The sequence below is a fragment of the Argiope bruennichi genome, chromosome X2 (genome assembly GCF_947563725.1).
Source record: "Argiope bruennichi chromosome X2, qqArgBrue1.1, whole genome shotgun sequence".
Classification (NCBI taxonomy): Eukaryota; Metazoa; Arthropoda; class Arachnida; order Araneae; family Araneidae; genus Argiope; species Argiope bruennichi.
In genome coordinates, this window is record NC_079163.1 from 23,472,489 (window position 1) to 23,500,361 (window position 27,873).

The window sequence follows — 27,873 nt, forward strand, 5'->3', positions numbered from 1 at the left end:
ATAAAAAGTGAAATCTGAAATCTCACCATCGCATTAGAGTTTAACTGAAATTAAGAAACCGTTTGTCAAAAGTTCTTTCTCTTGACATTGCTGAGAAATTTCATCTTTTACCGGTTCAAAAATAAATATTTTAAATATCTTAGTGAGGCAATGCTGTTAAGTTTAACACCATATATCTTCTGAACTAACTTCTCAATTTCAAATCGCATCTTTGACACTAGATTGAAATAACCATCTGTTGGAAAATTAATCAATTTATGCAATACATACATTTCAAAGAAAATGAAAAAAATATTTTTAATTATTTTTTACTTTATGCATTAGAGCTGATAGTATATTGTCACACAATATGCTGTTTGCGGGTTTTTTTAAACAGCAGGATTATTTATAAATAACGAACTTTACATTATTATTTCTTTGTAACTCCGAAAAATATAATTTTATCAACAATTCATATGTCTACCAATTAAAATTTAAAAATAAGTATACTTAACCATTTCCATTGGCTTCTGAAATGGACAGCATTAACGATCATCATTTTCGTGGCCTGACTAGGACTCTTATGAAGAACGGCTTGTATCTTGCCCTTGGTGGATTGCCGCACCCAAGAATTGACAGCAGTTAAAGCAGATGTGTTCCTGAAATCCACTTCTGTCAAAGATGCAGCGTAGATATATCGTAAGGCGTTTTCGTAATAGCGAGAAATATTCGAACTTTGCTGCACGAAGAAACCGTTAGCAATTTCCAAAGAATCCCTCAGGCTGTTGTCAGCTGTCAAATCTTTACAAAGTTGTCCGAATGCCTCGTGGATCTGAACGAAATAAAAAAAAAATTGTCAAATACATTTATAGGATTGCTTCATTTTAATTTTGAAATGATAATATAATAACTAATTTATTTCAAATTTTGTTTGTTGTAGTTTTACAGTTCATAATGTAATTGCAACTTTCGGTAAAAATCTACTCAACTGAAGAATTTCTTTAAGAGAATGTAAATTTTGAACCTACTGAAATTTTAATACTTTATGATTTCCCGATTTGAGGAGAGAGTCACGGAGTTTCTGAACTCAAGGTTCTTAACCTCCAGACATAATAGGTGAATAGAATATGGCATGGCAATGAGATTACTTAGTACGTGGTTGCGAAAGATAAATGAAGGATTAAATTATTAAATAACAAATTACTAATAAATGGCGGGAGAATGAAGAGAAGGAAAAAAATTTACCTGATTGAACTTCGAGAAATTCTGTCCAGAGATAAGTTGGTGATAAAGCTATGGTGATGTCCAAGACAAATAGAAGATGACGAGGTAGCACTTTTTTGGAAGTGAAGTTGTCGTAATTTTCAATTTCTTTAATTTCAATCTTATCGCTTTTGTCGATTTTTTCAAAGAAACGCATTGACAGTTTCTTGTGGAAGTCTTGCAAGGTTGCAACATTAAGATCTTTCTGTATGCCTTGGCTCCTGACAAATCATGGCACTGATTTGCCTAACCGTCACATTTTGTAGTCTTTCTAATGATATTATATAAGTCCTAGCGGCAGTCGAACTGATTTGAGATGCATATGATATGAGAGGTCGGAGCATAGTCTTGAAAATGAGAAATGTATTCCTTATTTTGTTAATGAAGAATACTGTCTCTATCTTTTAATGTAATAAAAAAAAGTTTCAAAAATTTTTACCGAGCTGATTTCAACCTTCATGGCAGGTCTAGGACATCTAAGACATTTTTAAACCAGACGATTTCATTGGAAGGGAAAGAAGCGTGAATATTTATCATAAAAAGTATTCAAAATAAAATAAGTTCTGAAATTATTAATCGTCTTGCTAATAAAACTGATAAATGTGTTTCAATTGATAATGTAGATTGCGTTGGCGGCGACGGTATTAACAATAAAAATTTAAGCCTGAAACACCTCATTGAATAGTTGCAAATTGCATGTAATGACGGATTAAGTGAATAGGAACCTGCTAAACAGAAAAATTCATCAATGTAAGGCTACACCCATAATAAAAAGTATATTTCCTCGTTTATTTGACAAGGATTGATTAAGCGTTTCATTGGAACTTCCTATTAGTTCGTTCTTTGCATTGTGCTTAAAATATACTTTGTTTCTTGACAAAAATTCATATAATTTCCTACGAGATTGATTTTAGAAATTATCATTTTCAAAGCCTGAAAAGCATTTATAATTGCAGTGAAAGCGGAGAACAGTTGAAATCTGATCTTTCAGAGAATAAAAACACTTACTTATTATAATTCAGAATCGCATGATCCCGTTCGTTGCCACAATTCATGCCTGCAATTTGGACTATCTATACTCAGAAAGTACGTGTGAATCGCATACGATTCACATGACAACCACCACATGGGGGGGGGGGCTACTTAAGGGGAGATTCAAAAAAATATCGACACATACACAACCAAAACGTTTATCGCTTGTAATGGTAATTATAATATTCATGAAAAATCAGATTTTAATTCTTGAAGGGAGTAAAGTGATAGCAGTACAGAAATAATTGTAGAATTCTTGAGTTACTTGATTTATAAGACTAAATATCAATTTATATTTATGAAATTATAAAATATTACATAAATAAAATTGGATAATATATGTTTATAAAGTAATAATAAATATTAATTCATAACTAAATAACTATAAAATTTTTAATAACATGCGTGAGTGTCCTGAAATATTAATACTCAATTATCTTCATTTCGCTGTGTCAGAGAGCTAAGAAAAAGGACTGTTTCAGAACGTTTTTATTAAATTTAATTACACAAATACTTTTTCTTTGTACAAATTTTTTATTGTGTTTTATTATATGTTGATTTTATTTTTCGATGATGAGTGTGTGTGTTATGATTCATTGCTCTTTATTTTGCTTGTTTCCTTTTATTTGTGTGTCTTATGATTCATTGCTCTTTATTTTGCTTGTTTCCTTTTATTTGTGTCTCTTGTGTTCATGCGGTACTGTAGATGAATTTTTCTGCAAATGACCTTCAATTCCTTTAATTGACCGCATAAATAATTAATCCTTATAGACGGAATTCTTTTATTCGTTTCTCAAGACATGCTTCGTCCAAAAATTAAACTGAACTAAGTTTTTCGGAATGGCACCATCATAATTTTCATCAACTTATAAAATGTTGAGGCTCTTTATGAAACGAAACGCAACCAATCATTGACAGCTGATGGGTCACATCAGTTTAAGTTCCGATTTTGATCTCTCAAGAATTTCAGTAATCTAAACATTATAAACAGTGAAATATTAATTCATAATTCATAAGCTTTTATATGTGTTAAATATATATAATATTTGAACATTATTCTTGCAATCAAAACTTCATAGCTATAATTTCAAGAATACTGGCTAAAATTAAAAATTATAAAATTAAAAAAAATTTGTACTGTGTATTAAAAATTCTGTTTGTATCTATTGATTTTCCAAAAATTTAGTGAGAGAAATAAAAATGAATGTACCAATTTATGAATTGATTTTTTTAGAATGATTTTATTCTTTTGATATAATTTGGTAATTTATATCATTCCCTAGGAAATCCAAAAACAATATAAAAGAAATTATATTAGAAATATTCAAAATCATGTATTCTTTAAACAATTGCTTTGACTTTAAAAATTATATATATTATTAAGCATTAAAAAAAAGTTAGAAACAAAATTTAACTTTGCATTCATAAATATTCTAGAGATCAAAAAATAGTTGATAAAAACAATCCCGTTGAAATATGTCAAACGTAATATTAAAAAATCATCACTGCCTTGTACGAATGGCAAATTTTCCGAGTACTGCGTGTTTGTCGAGCAATTTTTCAGTGATACTTTTTCGTAACGTTTATCTTACAGGCATAATAAAAACTAATTATATGTAAAATATTCTAAAATAAATTTTTTAATAAAATAAATTAAAATTAAGCATTTCTAAAATAAATTTTAACAAATTATTTGTTTTCGAAAGCAGCATTGTTTTTTTAAAAAATATTAATAAGAAAATAATTGGTGACAAAATTTAATTATATTTTAGAAAGGTTTCTACTGATCAGAAAAGGATTCTATGAAAAAAATTTTACTGAAAAACATTGAAATAAACAAATTTATCTCATTATCATTCAAATGACAATTTCTCAGAGTATCATTTGTTTGGTGTGTAGTTTTTCAATGATTTATATTCCACTGGGATCATTTTACAACCTCATAAATAATGTAAAGCAAATAATATATGCAATATCCAAAGGCATTCTGAAAGTAATTTTTTTAAATTTTCTTTAATCGCAAAGTTGCGTGCACAATAATATTAAAAAGTAGTTACATAATTTAATTATACAACTAAAATCTTCAAACAGTTATATGCAAAATGTTATGTTGAAATACTTGAAATCAAACAAATCTAGCTCAGTATTATCTAGTTTAAATACAGAGTCTCCAGAATATTTAATATTTGCAGAGAATTTTTCTAATGATACAAATTCTCTCAAAAGTTAGATCTCTATTGATATATTTAAAAAAAACCGTTAGTAACAAAAATTAATATTCGTTTGAAAATGCTCTAACGATAATAAAATGGCTATATCCAAATAGTTCTGTTAAAATATTTAAAATAAACAAACTGATCTTACCATTGTCTTGTTGAAATGGCAAATTCCCAGAGTATTGCATATTTGTTGAGCAGTTTTCCCTCTTGATCCAAGGTGAGCCATCATTAGTATGCTGTATATACTGAAAGGAGAGTAGAGTATATTGCCTTGTTGAGGGCTGTTTTGGACCAGAAGATTGAAGCCAGTAATTGAGAAATCTAAAATAGAATCCATCAAATGCTCGTATTTGAAGCCAACGGGATATTCTGTGGTAGCTATTGGTACCATGAAGAATAGGGGAATGCAATAGATAAGCCACATTTCTAAAGAAGCTGGATTCTGCAAAGTAGAAAATAACTACTAAGTTAAGACAGGATCAAAGCGAATTGAATGATATGTATATAATAGAGCACTTTCAAGAAACTTTATGTTGACTTGAGCCTCTTTGACCTTTCGGGATATACAGAAACCAGTCCATGTTTGTGCTTCCTTCGGGACGTGTAATGTGTATTAAAGTGAGACAGATAAAAGCAGTTAACTATGCTTAGACTGAATATATTTACAATTTGTATGCATAGTATATTCTTACCTTAATTTGACTCGAATAAAAGATATTTTTTGCAAACTCGGTTGTCAAAGTTGCTTTGTAGAATCAGAAAGGTGGGTATAATTGATGCTGAAATCGAGTGGTTTTTTCCGTGTACCGCTTACACCGAAATGGAACACAATTATATCCTTTTTCTTCTATCGTTTGGTTCTCTTACCTTTCAACAGAAACAAAAAAAATAAGAAGTTAATGTGATGCGTTGCTGTATTAAATGAATTTCGGGTCATGCTACATAGAGGGCACTGATACCCATTCATTAAATTTTTGCCCCACCCCGACTTCACTTCTCCAACTCCATTTGACGGTAACCAATCGAGTTCTTAATTGACAGTTATTTCTGCCCAATTCAGTAATTAGTCATTTTAGTGAATGGGGCGGTGTAAGAAGCGTAGTAACGCCCTTGAGTAAGTGGATGAAAAGTCCTTTTCATTTGTATTAGCCGAGATGTTTTGACTGCACTGGAAATCGACAATCTTTCTTGGTGAACTAAATTGTTGACCCTCAACAACTGTAAAAAGGTTCTTGCTGCATATTAATAATGATTGGTTTTATTGTTTAAGGAATAACGTTACGAAAATTGTATTGAAAACATTTAATTTGTCAGTTTTCCTTAAAAAGGTAGCATTTTTTTTATTGTCTCTCTAAATTCATATTAATTATAAATCTAAAGCTCGTATTAATTATAAATAAATAACAAATCTTCATTCTTATATCAAAATAAAGGAAATAATAAATCTATTGTTATATACTATATCAGATATAATGAGTTCATTATCATCTGTTTTTCTAGAAAAAGCAATATAACGCAAGCAACAAAAATAGCGAAAACGGCTCATGGCTCATTTCTCGAATACTTATCTGTCAAATCTTATATTTAAGAAAAACACTAAATTGTAAAACTGCATAACTACATTGTGGATATTTAGGACAAATAAAGGAGTTTTGTTTAAATATCAGTAAAATATTAGCATTTTGTTTAAATGTCGTATTCGATTATGCGAAATAGGATATCTGATTGATAGTTCAGGAGATTCTAGTAAAAGCTAAAACACCATGAAAAAATTGTCTAAGGGCCAGAATATTAAAATGTTTTTTTAATCAGAACATAGGCTTGGTACTAGAAGAAAAATGGGAATACAATGCAAGCATCAAAAAATTATATTTAGTACAACTAATCACACGAATTTGTTTTTTACCAAAGCTTATATTTAAGTGAAGTAATAAATTTTAGCATTACACATTACATTGTGGAGATTTAGCATATGTAGTTTAATATTTTTATGATTTATAAAAAAATTAATTAGTCGGATTTTGAAAAAGAAAATATGTTTTGCTTAGCATAGATGCAAACATGTAGTGTTACATGACCATAAAATTTTTAGTAGTAATAGTTGGAATAGTAATATTATCATATCAATTTGAAATTGCACGAAGGTTATTTTGGAGTCATTCTCGTAATTTTGATCCGTATTCAGATGGCGAGTATATCGCATTAGCTGGTTCCACCGCTCCAAGCTTCCACACCAGACCAGCGGAAGGTTGTTGCAACTTCATATTTAAAGTCCACCAAGTACCAAGACATGGAATGCGAGTATCATAACTATGACCATCTGATCATAAAACTGAGATACTGTTAGTAAATACCAAATATAAATAAAGCTTGTCCATAAAAAGATTTTTTATGTATTTATGCGGTGTCTACTGATAAAAATGTACAGTGCATGTGGTGGATAATTCACTTTTCTCTTGAAGGCTTGTAGATATTATATGAATGAACATTATACAAACGGCCCGTTTTCTTCAGTATAACGTTCCAAATCGACATAAACTGAGAGTATTTAGAATAATATTTCAAATAGGTTTAATTCACTTACTAATATGCAATAGACTCGCTTCATACAAATAAAACTTTAATAAAAATTAAGAACTGCAGTTAAGAACTACATAAATTCACAAATTAATTAGAGAACTATATAATTTTACAAATTAATCAGAGCACAATATGACTTCAAAAATTACTCAGAAATCCAGACGATGAAGAAAACAGTAGATTAGACTCAACTTTCCAGGATTCTACATCAAACTAAAGGGAAGACTTATGATTTATCTAGATAAATCTAACGTACATAAAACTTAAATACATGGCAAATATTCGACGAAATTAATATTAGAACACAACATCTTCTAAAATTCTGACTCACATCTAAATTTTGCCTTCATAAGTTGAAACCCACTTTCTTCTTTTTATTCGATGATTTCTAATAACGAGATATTCTAAATTGTGAGATTTCATTGATATAGGCAGTGTTCTCAACGGGTTAATAAAGGCCATTAAAAATTTTTGATAATTTTTTTTAGTTAACCAGAATTTGGGAGTGTCGATTATTTAAGAGGAAATCGACGCAATTTTCCTGTCCAGTTCTTTTAAATTTATTTAATTTAGTTATGTCTTATTTAGAAATATTGAGTGGGAAGTAAAAAGTTAAGTAACCTTTATGGGAAGTTCACTGAAAAAAAAAGCACGTAATGTTGGAGAATATCTTTCAACCCTTTACGAACAACTGTCACGTTTGTTGTGACGTCACAAAATTGGTGCACAAGACAAGCCGCCCTTCCTGTTGTGATATAAACGTTCTTTTTTTTTTCTTCTTTGTTTGCTAGTTTTAAAATAAATTACAATTTTTTAGAAAATAATTCTAACAAATTCAATCCTTATTCATTTCCGTTCATATTATCCACAATAATTGCTCAATAATTTGAAATTTCGAGAAGAAAAAAAGACTGAATGCTCATTGTCTAGACGCATTTGTTCTATTTCGTCTTTTCCAGATTAACATCATATTGTTTTCTTTTATAGAAAGAAATATTAAAAATGTTAGAAAACTAATTCCATTTGCAAATATATCCTTGGAGTTCATTCTCACGATTGTTTCGAGAAATATGAAAAGTAGGTTTCTCGACAAATATTTTTAATATTTATTGCTTAAATAAAATAATATCTTCATTCAGAAATATTTTCATTGAATATGTAATTAAGGTCACGCTTATTGCAATATAAATAAAAGTCATTGTGATTATGTTTGCATATAGTATGCATTTTTGTTCCTCCAAAATAAATAGGTCGAGTTCTTCGAAATTTTGTAATGAAAGTAACCAAAATTTCGATCAGAAATTAATCAAAATTCTGTCTTTTCCTATAATAATTTTAAGAGGAAATTAATCTAGAATAAATATTTTAAAACCGTTTTAAGATTCACCTTAAGATTTACCATTTCACTGATATTAATTTCACTTTTGCATAATATTTTTTTCGATCGTTATTAATTTTTTAAAATATAAACGCGATAAAATTAATGTTAATTTTAAACTTCTCTACCCCTATTTTTTAATTTTTGTTTTATTTTTAATGCATATTTAACCGGGTCTTTATCAGTAGCGATTTAATATTACTTGAAATCAGGCATAAGTCAATCACTCAAAAGGAGACGAGGAAAGTAAATTATTGCCAGAAATGAAATACATTTTCGATTACGGCAGCCGTTTCAGGTTTTGAGAAATTAATCAATAATTCATTTATTTTCATAGAAACTTCAGAGCAACGTATTCTGAAACGGTTGATTCTAAGATAATTTTTTTTTAAATTACCTTTTCAATGACACCGATTTTATTTTTGTGACATTTTTCTATTAATTGTTATTAATTCTTTAGAAAATTAATTACAGATGACTTTGAAATAAAGAAATTTGTAAGTATTCATTTTGATAGGTAAAGTTAAAACTTTGAGCTACTCAACTACTATTTTTTTTAATTTCTCTTTTATTTCAATGCCTATCAGGAAAAGGATTATTTATGTCACAATATTTTATTGAAAAATAATTTCTTTGACAAAAATAATATATATGAAAGACTTTAAATTCCAATTATCCCCGGGAATATGAACTATTTTCAAACTGTATAGCCACTAAATCATCTGTGGATCAACAAAAACATCTGAAGGAAATGTAATAATATTTCAAACATGCCATCGGATAACTGCTGGCATGGGGACATGTGCCATGAAGAATTTCAAATCATGCAATGTAAGCAATACTTGAGCTGACATTCTGATGTCATTTTGCCGACTTTTTAATTCTTTTGGAAATATCACCACATCATGAAATCGCCTTTTGAAATAGAAACGTATTACCAATCTATGGTACAAGTACAGATATTTCAAGACTTATTCTTACTGTTTCTAAATGCAGTAATACTTTTCAGAATTCTAAGATTCTAAAATATTAATAACTATTAATATTACTAATTAAGTATTGAAAACTAATAAGCTTTTTATTATGTTTTTAAAGGCTATTTTTTCTTTCTTTCCAGAATTATAACAACGCCATTTTAATCTTTATAAAATGAGATTAAGTTGAGTTAAACGGCACACTAGATTTCTAAAGCTCCTTTAATTTATTCATATAAATGTGGAATGCAATTACTCTACTTTGTTCGTAACATTTAATTAAAAGTTATTAAACTTCCCTTACTTGTCATAACATTAATGATTCAGTTCTTTAAGTTCCTCAAGATTATTAAAGCACTAGAAAAAATTAAGTATATGAATGGCAATAAGATTTTAAAAAAAAATTAAACTGAGAAGAGTGATATTTTAAAAAATGACACATTTCTTTGTCAAAATGCTCTGAAAAATATCTAAGTTTTTCAGTAAAATATTTAAGACAAAAAAAAATTGAAATTTTTAAAGCTAGAGAAAGAAATTGAAATACATTCTGCCCTTTGATTTATTTAATATTACAGTGTATATTTCAGTTACTGAAAAAAATTTTATTTTTTTAAATTTAGCACATTTTTAAAACGTCTCACATTAAACTATCTCTCGTCATTTTAAAAATATGGAGATTAATGCTTCCGTTTCAAATAATCAAAGGATAAGTCATCTGTTAAAACTCAATATCCGAACAGCTGCAATTGTGTATTTTAAATCAAGTACAATGGAAATGTATTACAAGCGGTTTATGAGTTGAAAACTCACAAGAAGGTACGTCCCGTCATCGACAATGACATCACTAATTAAGTAACATGGCCATGAGTGTACAGAAGTGACAAAGAAGTTGCTTACGTACACAGAAATTTCTCATTCTCGTGATCGAGGTGGTTACAAGAAGCATTACGCGTCCAGGTGTTAAACTTAAGAGCAAATGCCTTGAATATGCTTGAAAAATAATGAAAGAAAGTAACCGTTCAATGCAATTATTCACTGTCGAAATTGTCGCAAAAATATTTTATCAGCTTACAGGTTCTCAGAAACTTTAGTTAAATATGCTTGGTAAAATATATTAAATGCGAAATTTTTAAAAATCAGATTTATTTAGAACTGACAACTTATTTTCCAAATTAAATTTTTCCTTCTTTCATAATGCTGATAATTCTTAGAGAAAAATATATTAAAAAAGAGATATATTTAATTTTCTGATGTTTTCGCATGTCTAATACAAGTGCAAGAACTGCGCCTTTGTAAAATGAAAAGTCGAAATTCCTCAGATTCAATAATAAAAATTATATTATCTAAACAAGACTTATTAAAATAGGATTTTTAAAAAAATTATAATATGTTCTAAATAAGAAGAGAAACTTGTTATTTTAGCTACTAATTTTATAGCCATGTAGTAAAGTTACATTAAGCAAAAACCTTTCTGATGCAAAACAAGGTCTTTTTGTTGCGGGACTCATAATTGTGAACTTATTCAGATAACAAAAATGACACCTAAGTTGGCACCTCTCTCCAAAATTCCTCACCACACTAACAAAAGAATATTTAACTTTCAATGTCATATTTAAAGAAACCCAGGCCTACATGTGTACAAGATATTACAAAAAATCGAGATTCGAAGCTTCCCCATACACACCTTCCTCAGATTCGAGGTGGAGTTCTTATAAATATGCCAACGTGTTTTAGGAATCATATAGAATCTGGCATAAAATTTGTGTGCAAATCTCTTCATTAGATTAATAATTTTTTTTGTTTATTAAATGTAGAAAATTCCCTTAATTTAAAACGAAGCAATTAAATTTCCCAAACAGCTAAATAAAATAAAAAATGTAATAGTCTGCTTTTGTGTATTGCATTTTTCTAAACTAATGAGATTTTCCTTCCATTTATAATGGGATCGTGACTTTTTTACAGTTGAAAAAATTGAAGAAGCTCTCCTTTAAAATCATTTTAGTGTTAAAATTCGTATTTGAGTTGCTGCACATTGAACTTCTATAATCTACTTTTAACAAATTGCTAATTAAATTTGTTTTTTTATTAACAGGATAAAAATAATTTTTAGCATTGTATTTGCCATCATAACATGAGTTTCCAACAGTACTAATTATTTTTTTCATTATTTAATCTCTCGATCTGAAATTACTTGAGAAAGTGAATAAAAGAATGACAAGGAAATAATCAAGTAAAGGGAATTTTTAAATATTTGTCCTTAATTCATGTTCTCATTCTCTAGTGACTTTGCTCGGTGACCTAAATAGTCCAAATTCTATGTAACACATTAGAACAAAGGAACTTTTTTATTTGTTGATAATGATGCGATTTCAATAGATTTTCATAATAAATTTTCAAAATAGATGTGTAGTTGTAGTATGTAATGCATATGTGTATTTAAAGAAAGAAATTCTATTGTAGAGTTTAAAGAATGATTAAAATTAAAATTCTGATGATTTCGTAACGTTGTAAATGAAAATCACTGTTCAAAAATGACTCGAAATTTTACCTAAATCACTTAAAGCTAAGGAATTCTATTTGGGGAAGAAAAAAAAATATTTCAAATATGGTGTCATTAGAAATTGTATATGAACCTATATAATAGAAAATCCTTCATGGTAGACAATGCGACAATTTTACAGAGGTAAAAATAAAAGTGTGGATAAATTTAGAATTAAACTATAGCAATAAAAGAGATAGTGAAAACACTATGAGATAATACATTCACAAGAATGCCTCCTTCCCCCTTCACGAATTTTGCAAAGCTTTATTTTTCATGTCAACATTTGAAAGATTTCATAGCTTCTTATTGAAGTTTTTATATCTTCTTATAATTAATATATTTGAAAAAAGAAGGCATTTTAGTTATTTTCAAAAACCGCAAGTGACTGTTTTGTCAAAAAATCATTAACAGCCCTAAAAAGCGCTAAGAATAAATATTGTTTGAATGAGAGAACTCTTTAGCTTTTTAATACAATAGACTTATAAAATAATTTTTAAACTATTCGCTTTATTTACACATTTTTTAAATAATTTTATTTTTATCTTATGACTGTTCAGAACTCAAAAAATTGATACAATCGTTTCACTTTTTCATTTTAGTGTAATAGAATTTCAGTGTAAACAGCAAGCGATTATTTTTTTCAAAAATAAAAAAGTCTGAAAAAAACGCTAAAAATAAAAATTAGTTAAATGAGAGGACTATTTCGTTTTTTAGTACAATAGACGATTAAAATCATTTATAAAATTAGTCGCTTCACCTACACATTTTTTTAATATTTTTATTTTTTTATCTTATGACTGTTAAGAACTCAAATACTTAATACAATCATTTCATTTTTTCCATTTTAGTGTAATAGAATTTCAATGTAAACCGCAAGCGACTTTTTTTTGTCAAAAATAAATAATAGTCTGAAGAAAAACCACTAAAGATAAAAATTGGTTAAATGAGTGAATTCTTTCGTTTATTAATACAATAAACGATTAAAATCATTTTTAAAACCAGTTCGCTTCACTTACACATTTTTTTTAATCTTATGACTGTTAAGAATTCTAATACTTAATACAATCGTTTCATTTTAGTATAATAGAATTTCAATGCAAACCGGAAGCAACTTTTTTTTTTGTCAAAAATAAATAATAGTCTGAAAAAAAACGTTGAAAATAAAAATTAGTTAAATGAGAGAACTTCCCCGTTTTTTAATACAATAGACCATTGAAATATTTTTTTTTAAACTATTCGCTTTATCAATGATTTTTTTAATTCATTTACTTTTATTTTAGGACTGGAAAGAGCTCAAAAACTTAATGCAAGAGTTTCATTTTTTTTTCATTTGCGTGTAATAAATTTTTTAAAAAGATAATATCCCATTGAGAGCTTTAGAAGGAAAAGGTCCCGGCCAATAAAAAGTAGCTGATATATACCAGATAAAAAAAAAATAACATCTATTGCAGCGCTTTTTATTAATTTTTCTCACAGCAAAATCAACAATTCCTAAGTCTAGGAACTAATATCATTAAACGATATGTACATACATCTGTTAAAAGAAATTGCTCTTCTTTTGAATCAGAATGAGCCGTTTGCCTACTGGAGAAATAATATTCTTTATTTTTTTCTGAGAAATAATTATTTTTAATAGTTGAACATCTTTTATCCATCACTATAAATAACTCGTTAAGTAGGGTCGTTTAATGTTTTCTTCCCATTGAGGCCTCGGGGATGTTTACATTAACACTGCATTTATACAAAACGTGATCTGCTTGTTCAAGTCCCTTTTGATCCCTCGTCTCCCAGGAACTCCATTACTCTTACTTACTGCATAATAGATGTTGAATTCAAAATTAAATTAATGCAAATATTTAAAAAAGAATCACGTGTGAAATATAATGTCCTTGACTATTTCAGCTTGAAAGGCTCTGGTACTCAAAAAGCTGGGGGGAAATCGGTTTTTATTGTTTTTCTTTAACGATAAGGATGATTTGGATGCAAAAATAGGAAAATGACATTTATGGTCCGCATTCAATTTTTAAATTTTCTCCCTTAATATTTTTTTAACTGAATCCATCCTTCGTTAAACAGACGATATAAGTGAAAACATATTTCCACATTATTTTAATCGATATCTTTCTTCCTTTATATGTTTTTTTTAATTTAGAATTGTTAGAGATGAGTTTCAGTAATGTTAGTTTTCTATATAAAGTTAGCTTCTAATCCCGAAATGTACTTATTCCCAAGCAATGTATGGAACTAGTAGCTGTAAAGACACAACACAGTAAACTTTTCATGCAAATTTGTGTAATAATTCCTAAGAAAACCTGGCGCTGGATTATATATATATATATATATATATATATATATATATATATATATATATATATATATATATATATATATATATATATATATATATATATATATATATATATATGAAAAATGTGAAGATATACCACCAACGAATATTACTGCTAACATTAAGCTCTTAGCCAAATTGGCAGTGTTATGATGCATTTAAAAAATCCATCCTCCTCATATGACTAAGATCATAATTTTTCAATGCCCATGATTGTTAAAAATAAAAATTTCTTCTTACTGTACTTCTAATTTCAAAGTCACCTATTACAAATCTTTGTATGCTTATTTTCACTTTTTTCGGAAAAAAATTAATTTTTAAACGTGTTTTATAAAATCATTTGAATGCTATGAATACAAACTTCCGTGAAATTGAAGAAAGATTATAATTTAAGTATTTAATAATTGAAATTTTATTTGGTCCGAGGAAAAAGGGAAAATATAAAAAAAATCTTATAGAGGAATAAAGTTTTAACTTTGGCAAAAAAAAATTAAAAATAAGAAACTATAAAAAGAATTGTTGCGATACAATGCAAAAAATAAGACTCATTTTTCTTCTTGTTAAAGCTCCAAACCAAGACATAGGAAAACAAAATTATTTTATTCAATTATAAAAAAAGAACCACCCAAATTTATTCTGCTGTAACTCATCGTATAGGAAAACTAAAAATACCATCTTAAAGGTAATAATATATACTAAGAGATTCTACGCCTAAAATGTTCATAAGGGATTGTCTACACATTTAAAGCAGTGCAAACTTTGAAATTTTCCATGGCTCCACTATTTTTGATGTCATAAAATAGATTTTTCGTCAAACAATTATCCAGAGTATAAGTTTTGTTTCATATATGACAATTGTATAGGGATATATTTCACATTTTCTGTTAAAGAGTCTTTTCCATATTTGGATGTATAAAATTTAGATATTTTCTAGATGTTGGTAATAGTATTTTTATATAATTTTTTGACATTTTAAAAGCATCTCTAAAATTACAATTTGCATGTTACAATCGACTGATGTTTAATACATGGCAAAAATTAATCTGAAAATATATCCTACGTTCTACCAACCTGGTACACAAATCGCAGAACATTACTATAAGTGTAAATTCATTTTTTACGTACTTTCATTTTCCATACTTTCAGCATTTTTTGAATGAGTTAAATTATTGATTCCTCGCATATTCTGATATAAATAAAAATTTAAAAGCATGTGTAATTATAGGAATAATTATTATATATATCATTATAAGAAGAAAGAAAAATCCATAGGATGCCTTTAAGAAATAACCACCTCAATAATCGAAATTTTTTGTTAGAATGTCTTGAATAAACAATATTAAATGCATTCAATTCAATTGGCATAGAAAAAATATAATTTTATCAACAAAATATATTAAATGGAACAATAAAATTAATTAATAAGAGTTAAAAACATTAATAATAGATCTAAATTTAATTTATCAAAAACAACCTAATTATACTTAAAATTCAGAAATATGAACTTAATTCTTGCATCGGTCTACAAAGCTTAAAATTTTTTTCAAATGGATGTAAAAGCAGCGTCTTAACAAAATTATTTGACGAATCAAAATTGTTCATTTAATTGAGATCTAATAGATATTAATTCTAGATAGATTCATCTAATAGATATTAATCCCAAGTATTTAAAGGTTACTTATAATCTCTTTTTTAATTTGTAAATATCGAACTTTTAAAAACAATAATAACATAAAAATGAATTTCATTCCAAATTTTATGTATTTTTTTAAGAAAAACACTTTTACTTATCAAAAGAAATTCTTACAAAACTTTATTAATCTTTATTTATTAGTTCATTCATCGAAGAAATCAGGTTGATTGAAATTTATTATTTTTAAATTTTATTTAAACTACTTCATCCGTCCTTTAAATATAAAACAAAAAAATGAGTAATTTGATACTGTCAAAAATAGCTGTAATCTAAAATATTAATGTTTCTTGTATCTATAGAATTATTTGAAATTGTTGATTTTCACCTGTATACGGAATAAATTCAAAATACATTTTGCATCCAAAAATTAGAACTGAATCCGTCATCTGATAATATTTCGAAGCCTGAATTTAATGCCTTTTATGATTATATATTATGTTATAGTAGTTACAGCTACAGAAGATTAATTTTATTATATATAGGACTTCTGTAAAAAATCTTAAGCACATACAACAAACATCAACAACTTTAAACCTACTTCTATGTTCGGATCCATTTCGGTACTAAAGCTATTTAATTTTGTCATAAAATTAAAAATAACATGGTTATTACGTTTTTATTTTTAATCAACATAAGCCTTTTTGTCAAAAAATGCTTACATACACTGTGTTCGGATACTTTTGGGTCCTAAAATGCATAAATTTAAAAAGAAAAAGAAAAATTTCCTCCTTTGCAATATGAAGAATATACTTATAAATAAAAATATATTTATTATTAAATCCGAATGATCGGTTTTTTAAGGAAAGTTCTTGATTTGTTCATGTGATTTGTTATATATTATAGCATTCGTTATATGATATACTTGATTTGTTATATATTATAGCATTCGTTATATGATATACTTGATTTGTTATATATTATAGCATTTGTTATATGATATACTTGATTTGTTATATAATATAGCATGCGACAACTTCTCTCCCTCATAAATACTTGGAGAGATATTACTGAAAAGGAATATAACTATGATTGGAACAATGAGAAGAAGCAAATCTCCCAATCCCTCAGAATTGCTCCAAATTAAAAACAAGAAAGTTTGTTCATCTTCATTTGTGCTTACAAATAACACTATCCTCGCATCATACATACCCAAAAGAAATAAATTTGCTATTGCTCAAAGCACACTACGCTCTTGAAAAAAAGAAGACACATCAGAATCTAAAAAACCTCAAGTAATCTTGATCACAATTCTACAAAAAGTACCGTAGACACTTTAGATAAAATGATTTCATCTTATAGAATAAAAACTAACAGGTTGCGAGTCATAGTATTTTCAAATATTTTTGATATTTCGGTGGTGAATGCGTACACACTATTCATGGCAACAAATCCTAATAATTGGAAAGAAAAATCCAAGAGAAGATAGTCCTTATTGGTGATCTATATATGGCATTAATACAAAATCATATTTGTAGAAGATATGTGCTCTCACATCTAGAAACTGCACCTAAATTAGTGAATAGTTAAATGATTTTAGAAATTCTAATGCCGAAACACAGAGCTAGGCGAGCACAAGCAAAAAATGGAGGTCACTTCTATCTCTGTATGTCAGACAAAAAATTTCAAAATGTTCATACGATACGTGGTAACTAACTCACGTCGCACTTGAATCAAGTAAGTACAAATTTTACTTTTACAGTTTCTCAGTGAGGAACATTTTTTTTTCTATATTGGAAATACAGTTGTAAGCAGGTAACTTTGTCCATATAATAACATAAACATAGAAAAGAATAAAATTTTTACTGTATTTCAATTACTATTATTTTTTTTAATATCGGAAATAACTGATAAATTTATCTAACATAATTTTAGCTTATGTTTTTTTATGTGTAAAAAACGGGATTTTATGATGTTTTTATATTTCCTTTGTGCACTATTTAGAATTATATGTAAATAAATATGCATAAAAAATGTTGTATTTTATGTCAAATACTTTCTTGAAGATAAAAAGAAATTTTTCCATTAATTTTGTTCAAAAAATTGAAAATGAAAGTATTGTTAGCAAATAAAATAAGAAAAATTCGGTTCATTTGGGTTCGAACGCATTGTATGTATATTTGAAATGAACACAGCAGCAGAGTAAGTTTAAATAAATAGAAATGGCTCATTTCTTTCTAAAATATGGAGTTTGCTATACATTAATTATAAAAGGAAAGAATTTAATTAGTATATAAGTATATAAAATTAAGGAATTACTGTCTTGCAAGATATTTATTGGGAAATAAAATCCAATTAATTGTTGACTTATATTCTGAAAGTGACATGCTATGAGCCGACGAGTGAAAATTCTAAACTGCCACAAGAATAGAGATTCACCGCCATATTTAAAATTTATTAATAAAATATTACTTTGATTTGATATTTTTGCCACTGACGAAGATTTTTATATATTCTTACGTTACTGATAAGTATTGTTTTATCTGAGGTATTTTTTTTCAACGTTTGGGATAACTATCGCTGCTTATCTTAACAATTTTGAAATAAAGAAGTTTTTCAAACCGGCTGCGACGGTCTGTTGTGTAGAAAGTAAAATTTAGAGCATGCGGTGCCTTCGGCATCTGAAGAAGGCACCAGGCAGAATTTTTTAACTTAAAAAAATATTCTACGGCTTTGCTAGCGCCTGCGCGAGATCCTAGTAGCTTTGCTAGCTCATTGAACATAAGGACTGTGTGGATAACAGGAACAGTACATCATCAAAAGAAAAACAAGCAATCAAACCATTATCTATTACAAAATTTCAAACAAGCATCCTTTTCCCTACTTCATCAATTCGTAAAAAATATATATTCCACTCACCCTTCATCCATTTTGCAGGATCAAAATATTTCCTGCCATCCCATTCACCACATATATGTTCTTAAACAATTAGCGACATAGCGAATTATCAAGGAAACCGCCAGATCAGAAAAACGAAAAGTGCAAGGAATTCCATTGCAAACAATTTCTTAAATTAGAAATTCAGACGATTTCTAAAACAAATACCTACAGCTAAGTATTGCAAAAGAATAAATATATTCTGTGCGTATTCACATTAAAAATAACATTACAGTGTCTTATTAACAATAATAATTTTTTAATTATAATACAAAACTGAATGAAATTTTTTTTCTAATCTAAAATCTACAAGTGTTTTTCATAAAATAGTTGTAGTTCATGTATAACTCAACCACTGTAAAAAGTAGTAAACAAAACAGCATTTGGGTTACCGTATTGGTGACAAACTCGGGCGCACGCTAAACTACGCTTCAACCAAAAAAAATGTATTTCTTAGTGCACTAAGAACTTAAAAGTATTAAAAACTGTTTTAATTATTAAATGTATGAAAAAATTACCATTATCATTCCACAGATACTGATAATAAAATGAGAAATGATGATGCATAAAAACTTGAAAATTAAACACTGAAAATTAAAAGATTATGCCTGATGTGCAAAATCAGTTTTTCATCATGAGAAAAATTATCGTAGATTTACTTGATCAAATTATAAACATTTAAGAATTTCATTTTTTCTAAATGTATTTGTTTTGATCATCTAGATGTGTGTGTGTGTGTGTGTGTGTGTGTGTGTGTGTGTGTGTGTGTGTGTGTGTGTGTGTGTGTGTGTGTGTGTGTGTGTGTGTGTGTGTGTGTGTGTGTGTGTGTGTGTGTGTGTGTGTGTGTGTGTTTAACAATAATTTAACATGCATATTTTGAATCCGATAGTGGAAAATTTTGAAATGAATGTGGCTATAATTTTGTAAGTAAATCAGTCTGCATTTAACTTCCTACTGCTTTTAAACTCAAAAGCAATTTAATAAAACCACATGTACAGCCGCTTAATACATATTCAGCATTAGATATGAAATATTTGAAAATAATTCAGCAAAAAATCAGATAAACTCATTCAGGGTGCTATTTTTGATGGTCGTGCATGTTTTATGACTCGAAAGTCAGATTCAGATATACCGTGTCAAATATAAGATAAAAGTTTAAAAATTTCAATAAATTATTCAGACATCTAGTGCAATGCGACAAATTAATAAGTTATAGAATAATCAACTTAAATAGGAGCTCTGATTGAAACTCGGATCTGGGGTGGTAAGGTTTAAACTGTGGGATCAGAAGACACCAGGTTTGAAACCTGATTCCATTAAAGATCTGCCTTGCATATGGGCTTGGTGTACAAACCCTTTGATGTCGAAATCCATTTCAAAAAAAGCAATAGAGTTGCTTCAGAACGAAACGAATTTCTTATGCAGCTCCAATAAAGTTGTTGGTTTTGCGATATAGAATAATACTCTTAATTATTTTGCATTATAACTAGTTAGTGAATTATTAAAACTGTACAAAAACCTTTGTCTACATATCAGGCCTTCTTTATAATAAGCACATGATGATAAACTTAAATTTACATTTCATCCTTTATGATTTGTATGCAGTCAATCTGAATTCGGTTTCTCTTAAAATTTTCAAAATGTCAAATTAATGTTTTTTCACAAAGGACAAATATTTTTATAATTGGTGTTCTTAGTATTCGATAGAGTACAAGCTTTTAATTTCAAAAATCATGATTATCTATTTTAGTAATTGAAATATCAACTATTCCAATGTTTTTAATTGACTGGAATAATTTCTCTGATAAAAACTCCATGTTTAAATGGTGGTTGTACCAACTGATAAAGACCTACAGAATTCTAGGCTCTCAGAAGCTAGATAAAAAGCTCTCTGTTTCGTGACTGGAATCTTGGAGAATAATCACGATTCTATCTTCAAAATGCGAGCTTAGGAATTGTATAGTGATGTTTAATTTCATGGAGCCAAGAACAGCGCTTGTACCAAGACAGTAGAGGGCCGCAGAAATCATGCAGGCATGCCCAGTTTCAAAATCACGAAATGATCTATAATGGTTTTCTTGCATATTTAATAATAATAATAATTAACAATAATAATTTTATATTTAGTAATCAAAATAATTTAATATAAAGCTTGATATATAGCTTCTTCCCTTTTTTAAATTAATTTGGAGCAATTTAATCCAAATTTGATAATTTTAAAGATCACATATCAAAAGCTATTTATCTTGCTTCTTGCAGATAAACATGTATACTGCGTACCTTTTGATGGATTTGGTCCAAAGTAGGATACAAATCTACATTGTAGATATTAAGACCACATGTCAAATTCCATTCATCAGTTTTTGCATCATTCATTTATCGTATTCCCATATACGCGAATCGGCAGGCATTCTTCCTTTTGGCAGATTTGACCCAAAATTTGACAGAAATGTACAAATTTGGTATTGTGTTACATATTAAATTTTACTCATTCATCTGCTTTTTTTGTTTTTGAATTATGATGTTTACATATACACAGCTAAACATAACAGACATAAGTCTAAAATATGATTTTTGTACTTGAGAGATGGCAAGTCATCATTTATTATCCCTAAAAGAATTTAATGTTGGAAGTTATCCGTGAATACCATTTTTAAATATTTGCTCTTAAATTGTATTAAATGTTCAAAAGCTTTTCTTCGTTTCACATGAATATAAACTATCGATTCCATTTATTATGTGACAAGTGAAAATTTTATTAGCGCATGCAACAAAACATAAAAGTTAGTCAGCAACTGTTAACAATTAATCTAATTTACATTTTAAAAATTCAATATGTATTTGTTTACTAATTTGTAATCTTATTTAACGAAGAATTCTGATCATGGAATTAGTGAGACATTGTCCAAAATATAAATAATTTTCTTGTTCTATTTCTTGCTAAAAAAGTTTTATTTTTTCAAATGGCAGATATTTTCTTAAAAACACTAAATTTTTTTCAAATCTTTAACAGTGAGAAGATGTTATTTTATTATGACTTTATCAATATTCAAATGCCACGTTGAATTAGGCATTCGGAGAATACAAAATCTAAATGTACTAAATGTACTGCTATTAAAATAATTTAATCTTCTTATCAGCTAAGAAAGGAAATTACTGCATGTCTGATGAAGACTGTATTTGAAATTTAAAACATTCATCAATAAGAAAAGCAATGCTTAATTGTTATATCTGTTTAATTTAGAGCTTATTTCAGGTTACCAACTACACTTCGTTTGTTTTCGTTTTATTCATTCTAGTTCATTAATTAAAATCTGATCCAGTCTATCAGCAATATCATTTATTATGAATAAGTCATACGTGAAGTTCGATTATCCAGTCGCAGCTCCTCCTCCCAAAGGCCAACGGTTAATTAGTAAAACTAATAATCCGAGCTGTAACGTGCTGCGTGGGGTCTTTCTGAAAGATCATGACTCATACAGTTCCTTGTGACTGACACAGCCTACGGATCTCTTCCGTAAAAGGGTTGTCAAGTCTTTTGGAAAATTCGCCAAGTGGCTCTAACAGACGAAAACAAAAGCACGTGTATCCTTTGCGAATGATTTCGACTCTCCTGTGATTAATCGTGTGAAGTTTCTATACAGTTCTGTTGCAGAAGAGTTGATGTCTCCCGCCAAAGTATTTTATATCCTAACGCCATGAATAGCTAATATATTTATTCATTGGTGGAATGCGGAATCGAATCTGATTCGCATTTGTTCGAAGACAAAACACAAGAATATTAGATTCAATTCAATGAGACTATAATTATGGAATGAATTCGTAATGAAAATTAAAATGAAATGTATAATTTAACCATAAAATATGATAATAAATCTTTAAAGAGATACTTCAATATTAATAAAATACGAAACTTTTTCTTGACTGAATATTTTGTTTGCATGTGCTGTTTAATAATAAGTATTATTTGCATCATAAAAGCAAACAAGGGAAAAGTTTTCTAAAAGATGTTCACTTTTCATAACAGCCACAATTAATGACAGACGTCTTAGAAATGTCAAAAGTGGGCAAAGGAAAATTAAATTTTAATGCACTCGCAGGACCAATTCTCTGTAACTAACCAAATAATTCCAAATCGCTGATTACACTTGATTATTAACATCGAAAAACAAAATAATTCTATTTCTAAACTTCACTTTACAAATCTATAAACAATGTCTTAATACCTTTCGTAAGTGAAAAAAGAGCATGTTTGAAAGCTTATGAATAGCTCAAAACTTGCGAAATAATATGTGCTTAATAAACGAGATCTGTATTGTTTGCTAGATTGACTTGCATACTCTATACCAAAATAGATAAAACTGCACCTTATGTCAGCCTTAAGAAAGAAGACACAAGGTGAATAAAATGTGACGAATTACTTCCTACCATCATATTCATGTCCATCATACAATGCATCAAAGCGCACAGATCCCCAATTCTGCGCACAGCCGATGGCCGATCCAGTGGACAACTAATTGAAGAGGTCTAGAATCACCAAGAATAATCTAGGGATGATTATAAAAATAGAATGTATTTAACGAACTAGTATTCCTTGCCTTCTATGTACATAAGCGGTAAGCTGACAGTCCTCCTGGATAGGCAATGGTTGAATATGCTTTGTTCCACAAATGCAATGAAGTTTAATTAGAGAAAGAGAACGACAAACTTTAATTGATGTTTACTTATTTTGAGACTTACTATTTCAAAAGCAGTTGTTTTAGCTATTGGGAAGACCGAGTAGGTTATTAATGTTTATTCCTTCTCTAATAGCTACAACCAATGTTATAATGATAATATGAATAGTTACGATGCCGGAATTGTTAAAGAAGCATGGGCAATTTCTTGCTTTAAGATCCTACCTCCAAATTTCCTCAATATATTCCAAATTAAAGACATCCGATTTGGAAAAGAGAACTAACACTATATCATCATAGCGGTACTGCTTCCAAAACTTCCTGCATCTTCATTTTAAAATCGGTGCTAATCCGAATGGATCCATTCTAAATTCTATGAAAATGCAATGGTTGATTGCATACATCGACGTAGTGTAATATCTCAATAGTGCTCATATCATTAAATTTTAATATTGGGTTACCTGGATTAATATCTATTACCGACAATGCCACACAGAACCAAAAATCATTCCAATAAAATAGGTATGAATTATTTGTCATAAGAATTTTCAGTTAAATTTTATTCAAATTTCTTTCTTTCTTTCTAAGTATGTCATTCGAGAACTCTAAGGTTTTTGGAATTAGTAAGTTAATTTTATTATCGTGGCTATTTATTATTAAAACTTAATAAAGAAAAGCACAAACACAATTGTAGCGGCATCAGTATTTTGTTTTTGCTCAAAGTTACAGTTCACTTAAGAGAATTTAAAAGATAATATTTTAGATCATAAAGTTTAGAAGATTATTCTTTCGTGGTAAATTTCAAACTAATGACTATTTTTGATTTTGTTTTACTGTTTCAATTTCATAACATCATTTCCATAAATAAAAATATAAAAGTAACCATTCTTGAACTTCTTTTCACGATCAGTTTAAATTATTAATGTCATTGCAATTAGTTAAATGATTAATGTCATCGCAATGTCATTACAATTAGCTCTACTTAGGGAGTGATTCATGTTTATATTGTTGCTATTTTTAGTTCTTTTTCACCAAATTTTGAAAAATATAACTAATTAATAAAATAAATAACTATATTTTAAGCTTGAAGGAAAATGTTTTAAGAATAAATGAATCAAGTGGTGAATATTTTAGCTAACCTATGTTAATCAGAGATTAAGCCAAAAATTATTTTTAGAATATTTTTCTGAAACTCATTTATCTAGATTTACTTTTTTTTTTTTTTTTAGAAATAAGACAAATTCATCAATGTTGAGTTTAGCATTCAAGGTGATTCATTTTTAATTAAAAAATCCTTTATTTTATCAACTATTAAAAATTTTCTTTACTTCATGAAGATATAAAAGAATTAATTTTATTTGGATTTTTTTTTCTATCTTTTACTCAAAATGAAAGCGTCTAGCATATATATCATCAATAATTGAATGTCAAGAAATAACTAAAACCCAGAAGAAGATAATACAGTTTATTAAAAACATTGATCATTTAAATTAATAGCTTACTAAAACATTAAGAAACTATTATCAGTGCATTAACAAGATGCGCATGATTTATATTGTCGATTTTAATTAAGAAGCGATTTTATTTTATAGTAAATCTGTATGCATGAGAAAATAAACCATTAAAAAATCCATTTTCTTTGAAATAGTGTTCTTAGAATCTGAAAGTTAAATAAAAAATATCTTATTAGAAGAGAATAAATGAATCTATTAACCAGTTAACTGTTTCGACCTCTTCGGAAATTGCGTATCTAAATTGTCATAAACATATATAATCATAAATATAATGATTGAACAATTATTATATAAATATAATAATTGTCCTTGAATAAACTCGTCATAACGCAAAATGTTGTACTTTTTCCCATGACGAGTATACTCGTCAAAAACAGTTAATTAGTTAAGCTGTATTGTTGAAGAACTGCACTATTCCCCCCCCCCTCCTTATCGAAGATAAGTAAAACTAAGCAAAAGAAATCATAAGAATCATACCCCTCACCTTAAACATTTACGAACGGACATCATTTATTAGAATTTATAAATCAAATATGTTCTCTTTAATAATCATGTTCACAATCCTTCTAATAAATGGCAGCATATTTTTAATCTACACGAATTTTCATTTGTTATTGTTAATAATTTCTTATCATCGAATATTTACTTTAAAAAAAATTATTATTCACCTTGATGAGAACGAAATATTACCTGAGACATAGAATACTTTTAACTATAGTTACCATAAAAAAATGACCCTGTTTCATCTTTCGATATCCGGTGCACTTGAATGACAGGACAACTGCAGGCAATAATATGGGAAATGTGAACCTAGCAAAATAGATCCCATTACGAGTTTTTCATGCGTCGAACCCCTCACGAGTGGGATACACTCACTCCATTAACCAGTCAGATCAACCCCATTATTGCACAAGCAGGGGAACTCGGAACCTGCTGACTCACAATCAGCTCATCCTCACATTCGAGGTGGTCTTATTTGGCGAATTCATGTTGTAATAAATGAAAATACAAGTTGACAGCAATTAGAAAAATATGAGTAGTTGTCTTGTCAAGGAGAATAAAACGCCTCCAAATCTGTAGAAAAAGCTCTATGAAATGATAATATTTTCGTATAGAATTTAGTTTTATTACAATGAATATTAATCCTTGATGTGTATATAAATATTTTAATTGCATTTAAAACATTATGATCATATCTTAATCTGTCTAATCAAAAGTAACAGCATAGTTAACAATCGATCTGAATTGTCATTGTCTGTAACAAAATCAGCTACATTAAAACTAAATCGTTCCTGTTTTTTTTTTTTTTTTTTTTCCATGATAATAATCTTGCTTCCTTTTACAACTAATTTCCTTAAGCTTCTTAAAGGACAATTCTTTGTGTGGTCAAGTGGCTATATTTATTTCAATATCAATTAAGTGAAATAGAGAGGAAATGCAAAACAATTTTTTATAAGTTTTTCAAATAACTTTCAATCAATTTTCACTCGGAAGGATTTCATTTTAAAAAATTAAACGTTATAGTATACGCTCGCGTCCTTGAAAAAAAAAATTAAGATAAGTTTTCTCTGTCTCGACAGCGTCGAGCAATGAGCTGGGGTATAGGAGACTGCCCTTATTTCGTTGGTCTAAACTTGTTCTTTATTTTATTTTATTATCTCGTCAAAATGCAACTGCTATATTTACTGTCCCTTTTGTATTAGCATAATGGCATATTCGCTTTCTTAAATAATAATATCATCGAATGAAATTATTCTTATCAGAAATAAACCTTGCAATGTGAAGTTAGTCACTAAATAATAAATAACGTATCTTATTTTGAGATCTATGCATCTATCCAATATCAGTCTATCAATATGGCGATATTGACTTTCATAAATACTGGAATGTTTTGTAAATCTTTATATAAATATAAAATTTCGCCTTTAAATAAATTAGGCTGTATTTTTAATATCACTATCATTAAGGTAATATCGATAACTACAACTTTGATTGTTTCATTGAAAATAATGAATTATCTATTAGAATAATAGTATGAAATTCAATTCATTTAATTTGGTGTGAAAAAATTTTTTATGAAAATTAATTTTTCGGAAATTCGGATCATTTCACTTACAAGGAAAATGCAAGTTACATTAATTTAGTTTATAATAGCTTGGAAAATTTTTAAATACCATTAAAATAATTTCTAAAGGATTAGGTAAAGTTGGGCAATAGTATATTTTATATTGTTGCTGCATTTATCGTCACATGAATTCAAATTTTCAGGGGACATCAGAACTACTTCAGTTTGTAATTTTAAAATAATTTACAAATATCATTGTTCTTATGGTAGCACTCCCGGCAAGTTGTATCTTTTTCTGAGTTAGTTATTGAGAAAATAAATCCGCAATGATTTTAAGAATTATCTTTATTTTCAAAAATTATTTTTCTAAATAAATAATTATTTTAAACATAAACATTATAATTAATTATAATTCATATAATTATAATAATAGCTTCTATTTCAAATAACCTCTTTATTTTTTTTTATTATTTATAGTAATCAATCGTATCAATCATGTTTAGTTAAAATTTTATTAATAGACAATTGAATTTTTTATATTGTGGACGTTTGAATAAGTGGAAAGGCTTAATTATTAGTTTCTTCATCATAAGACAAGAAATAAAATAGAAAAGCTCGTCATTTTTTACCCTTATAGCATGGACTTTTAATCAGGTAAAATCGTTTTCACATGGCATCTGCACCTTTCTTCGGGAATATTTTTATTCTAAAATAGAACCGAATTTTTTTTAAATCCA

The 27,873-nt window shown here is 28.1% G+C and overlaps 1 protein-coding gene across 4 annotated transcripts in view; it reads right to left on the reverse strand.

Annotated features, from left to right (window-relative positions):
- The window catches only part of LOC129960710 (leukocyte elastase inhibitor-like), a 58,749-nt gene that overhangs the window by 11,204 nt on the left and 19,672 nt on the right, over positions 1-27,873 (reverse strand). For 2 of the 4 annotated variants that reach the window (XM_056074277.1, XM_056074279.1), the window contains exons 2-3: positions 4,639-4,935; positions 495-811 (exon numbers count right to left, since the gene is read on the reverse strand). In XM_056074277.1, the coding sequence (XP_055930252.1) occupies positions 495-811; positions 4,639-4,917 (596 nt within the window). In that variant the 5' untranslated portion in view covers positions 4,918-4,935. Of the gene's footprint in view, positions 1-494; positions 812-4,638; positions 4,936-5,185; positions 5,300-25,793; positions 25,924-27,873 lie in introns of those variants that run through there. The other 2 variants (XM_056074275.1, XM_056074276.1) reach the window with 2 other exon arrangements.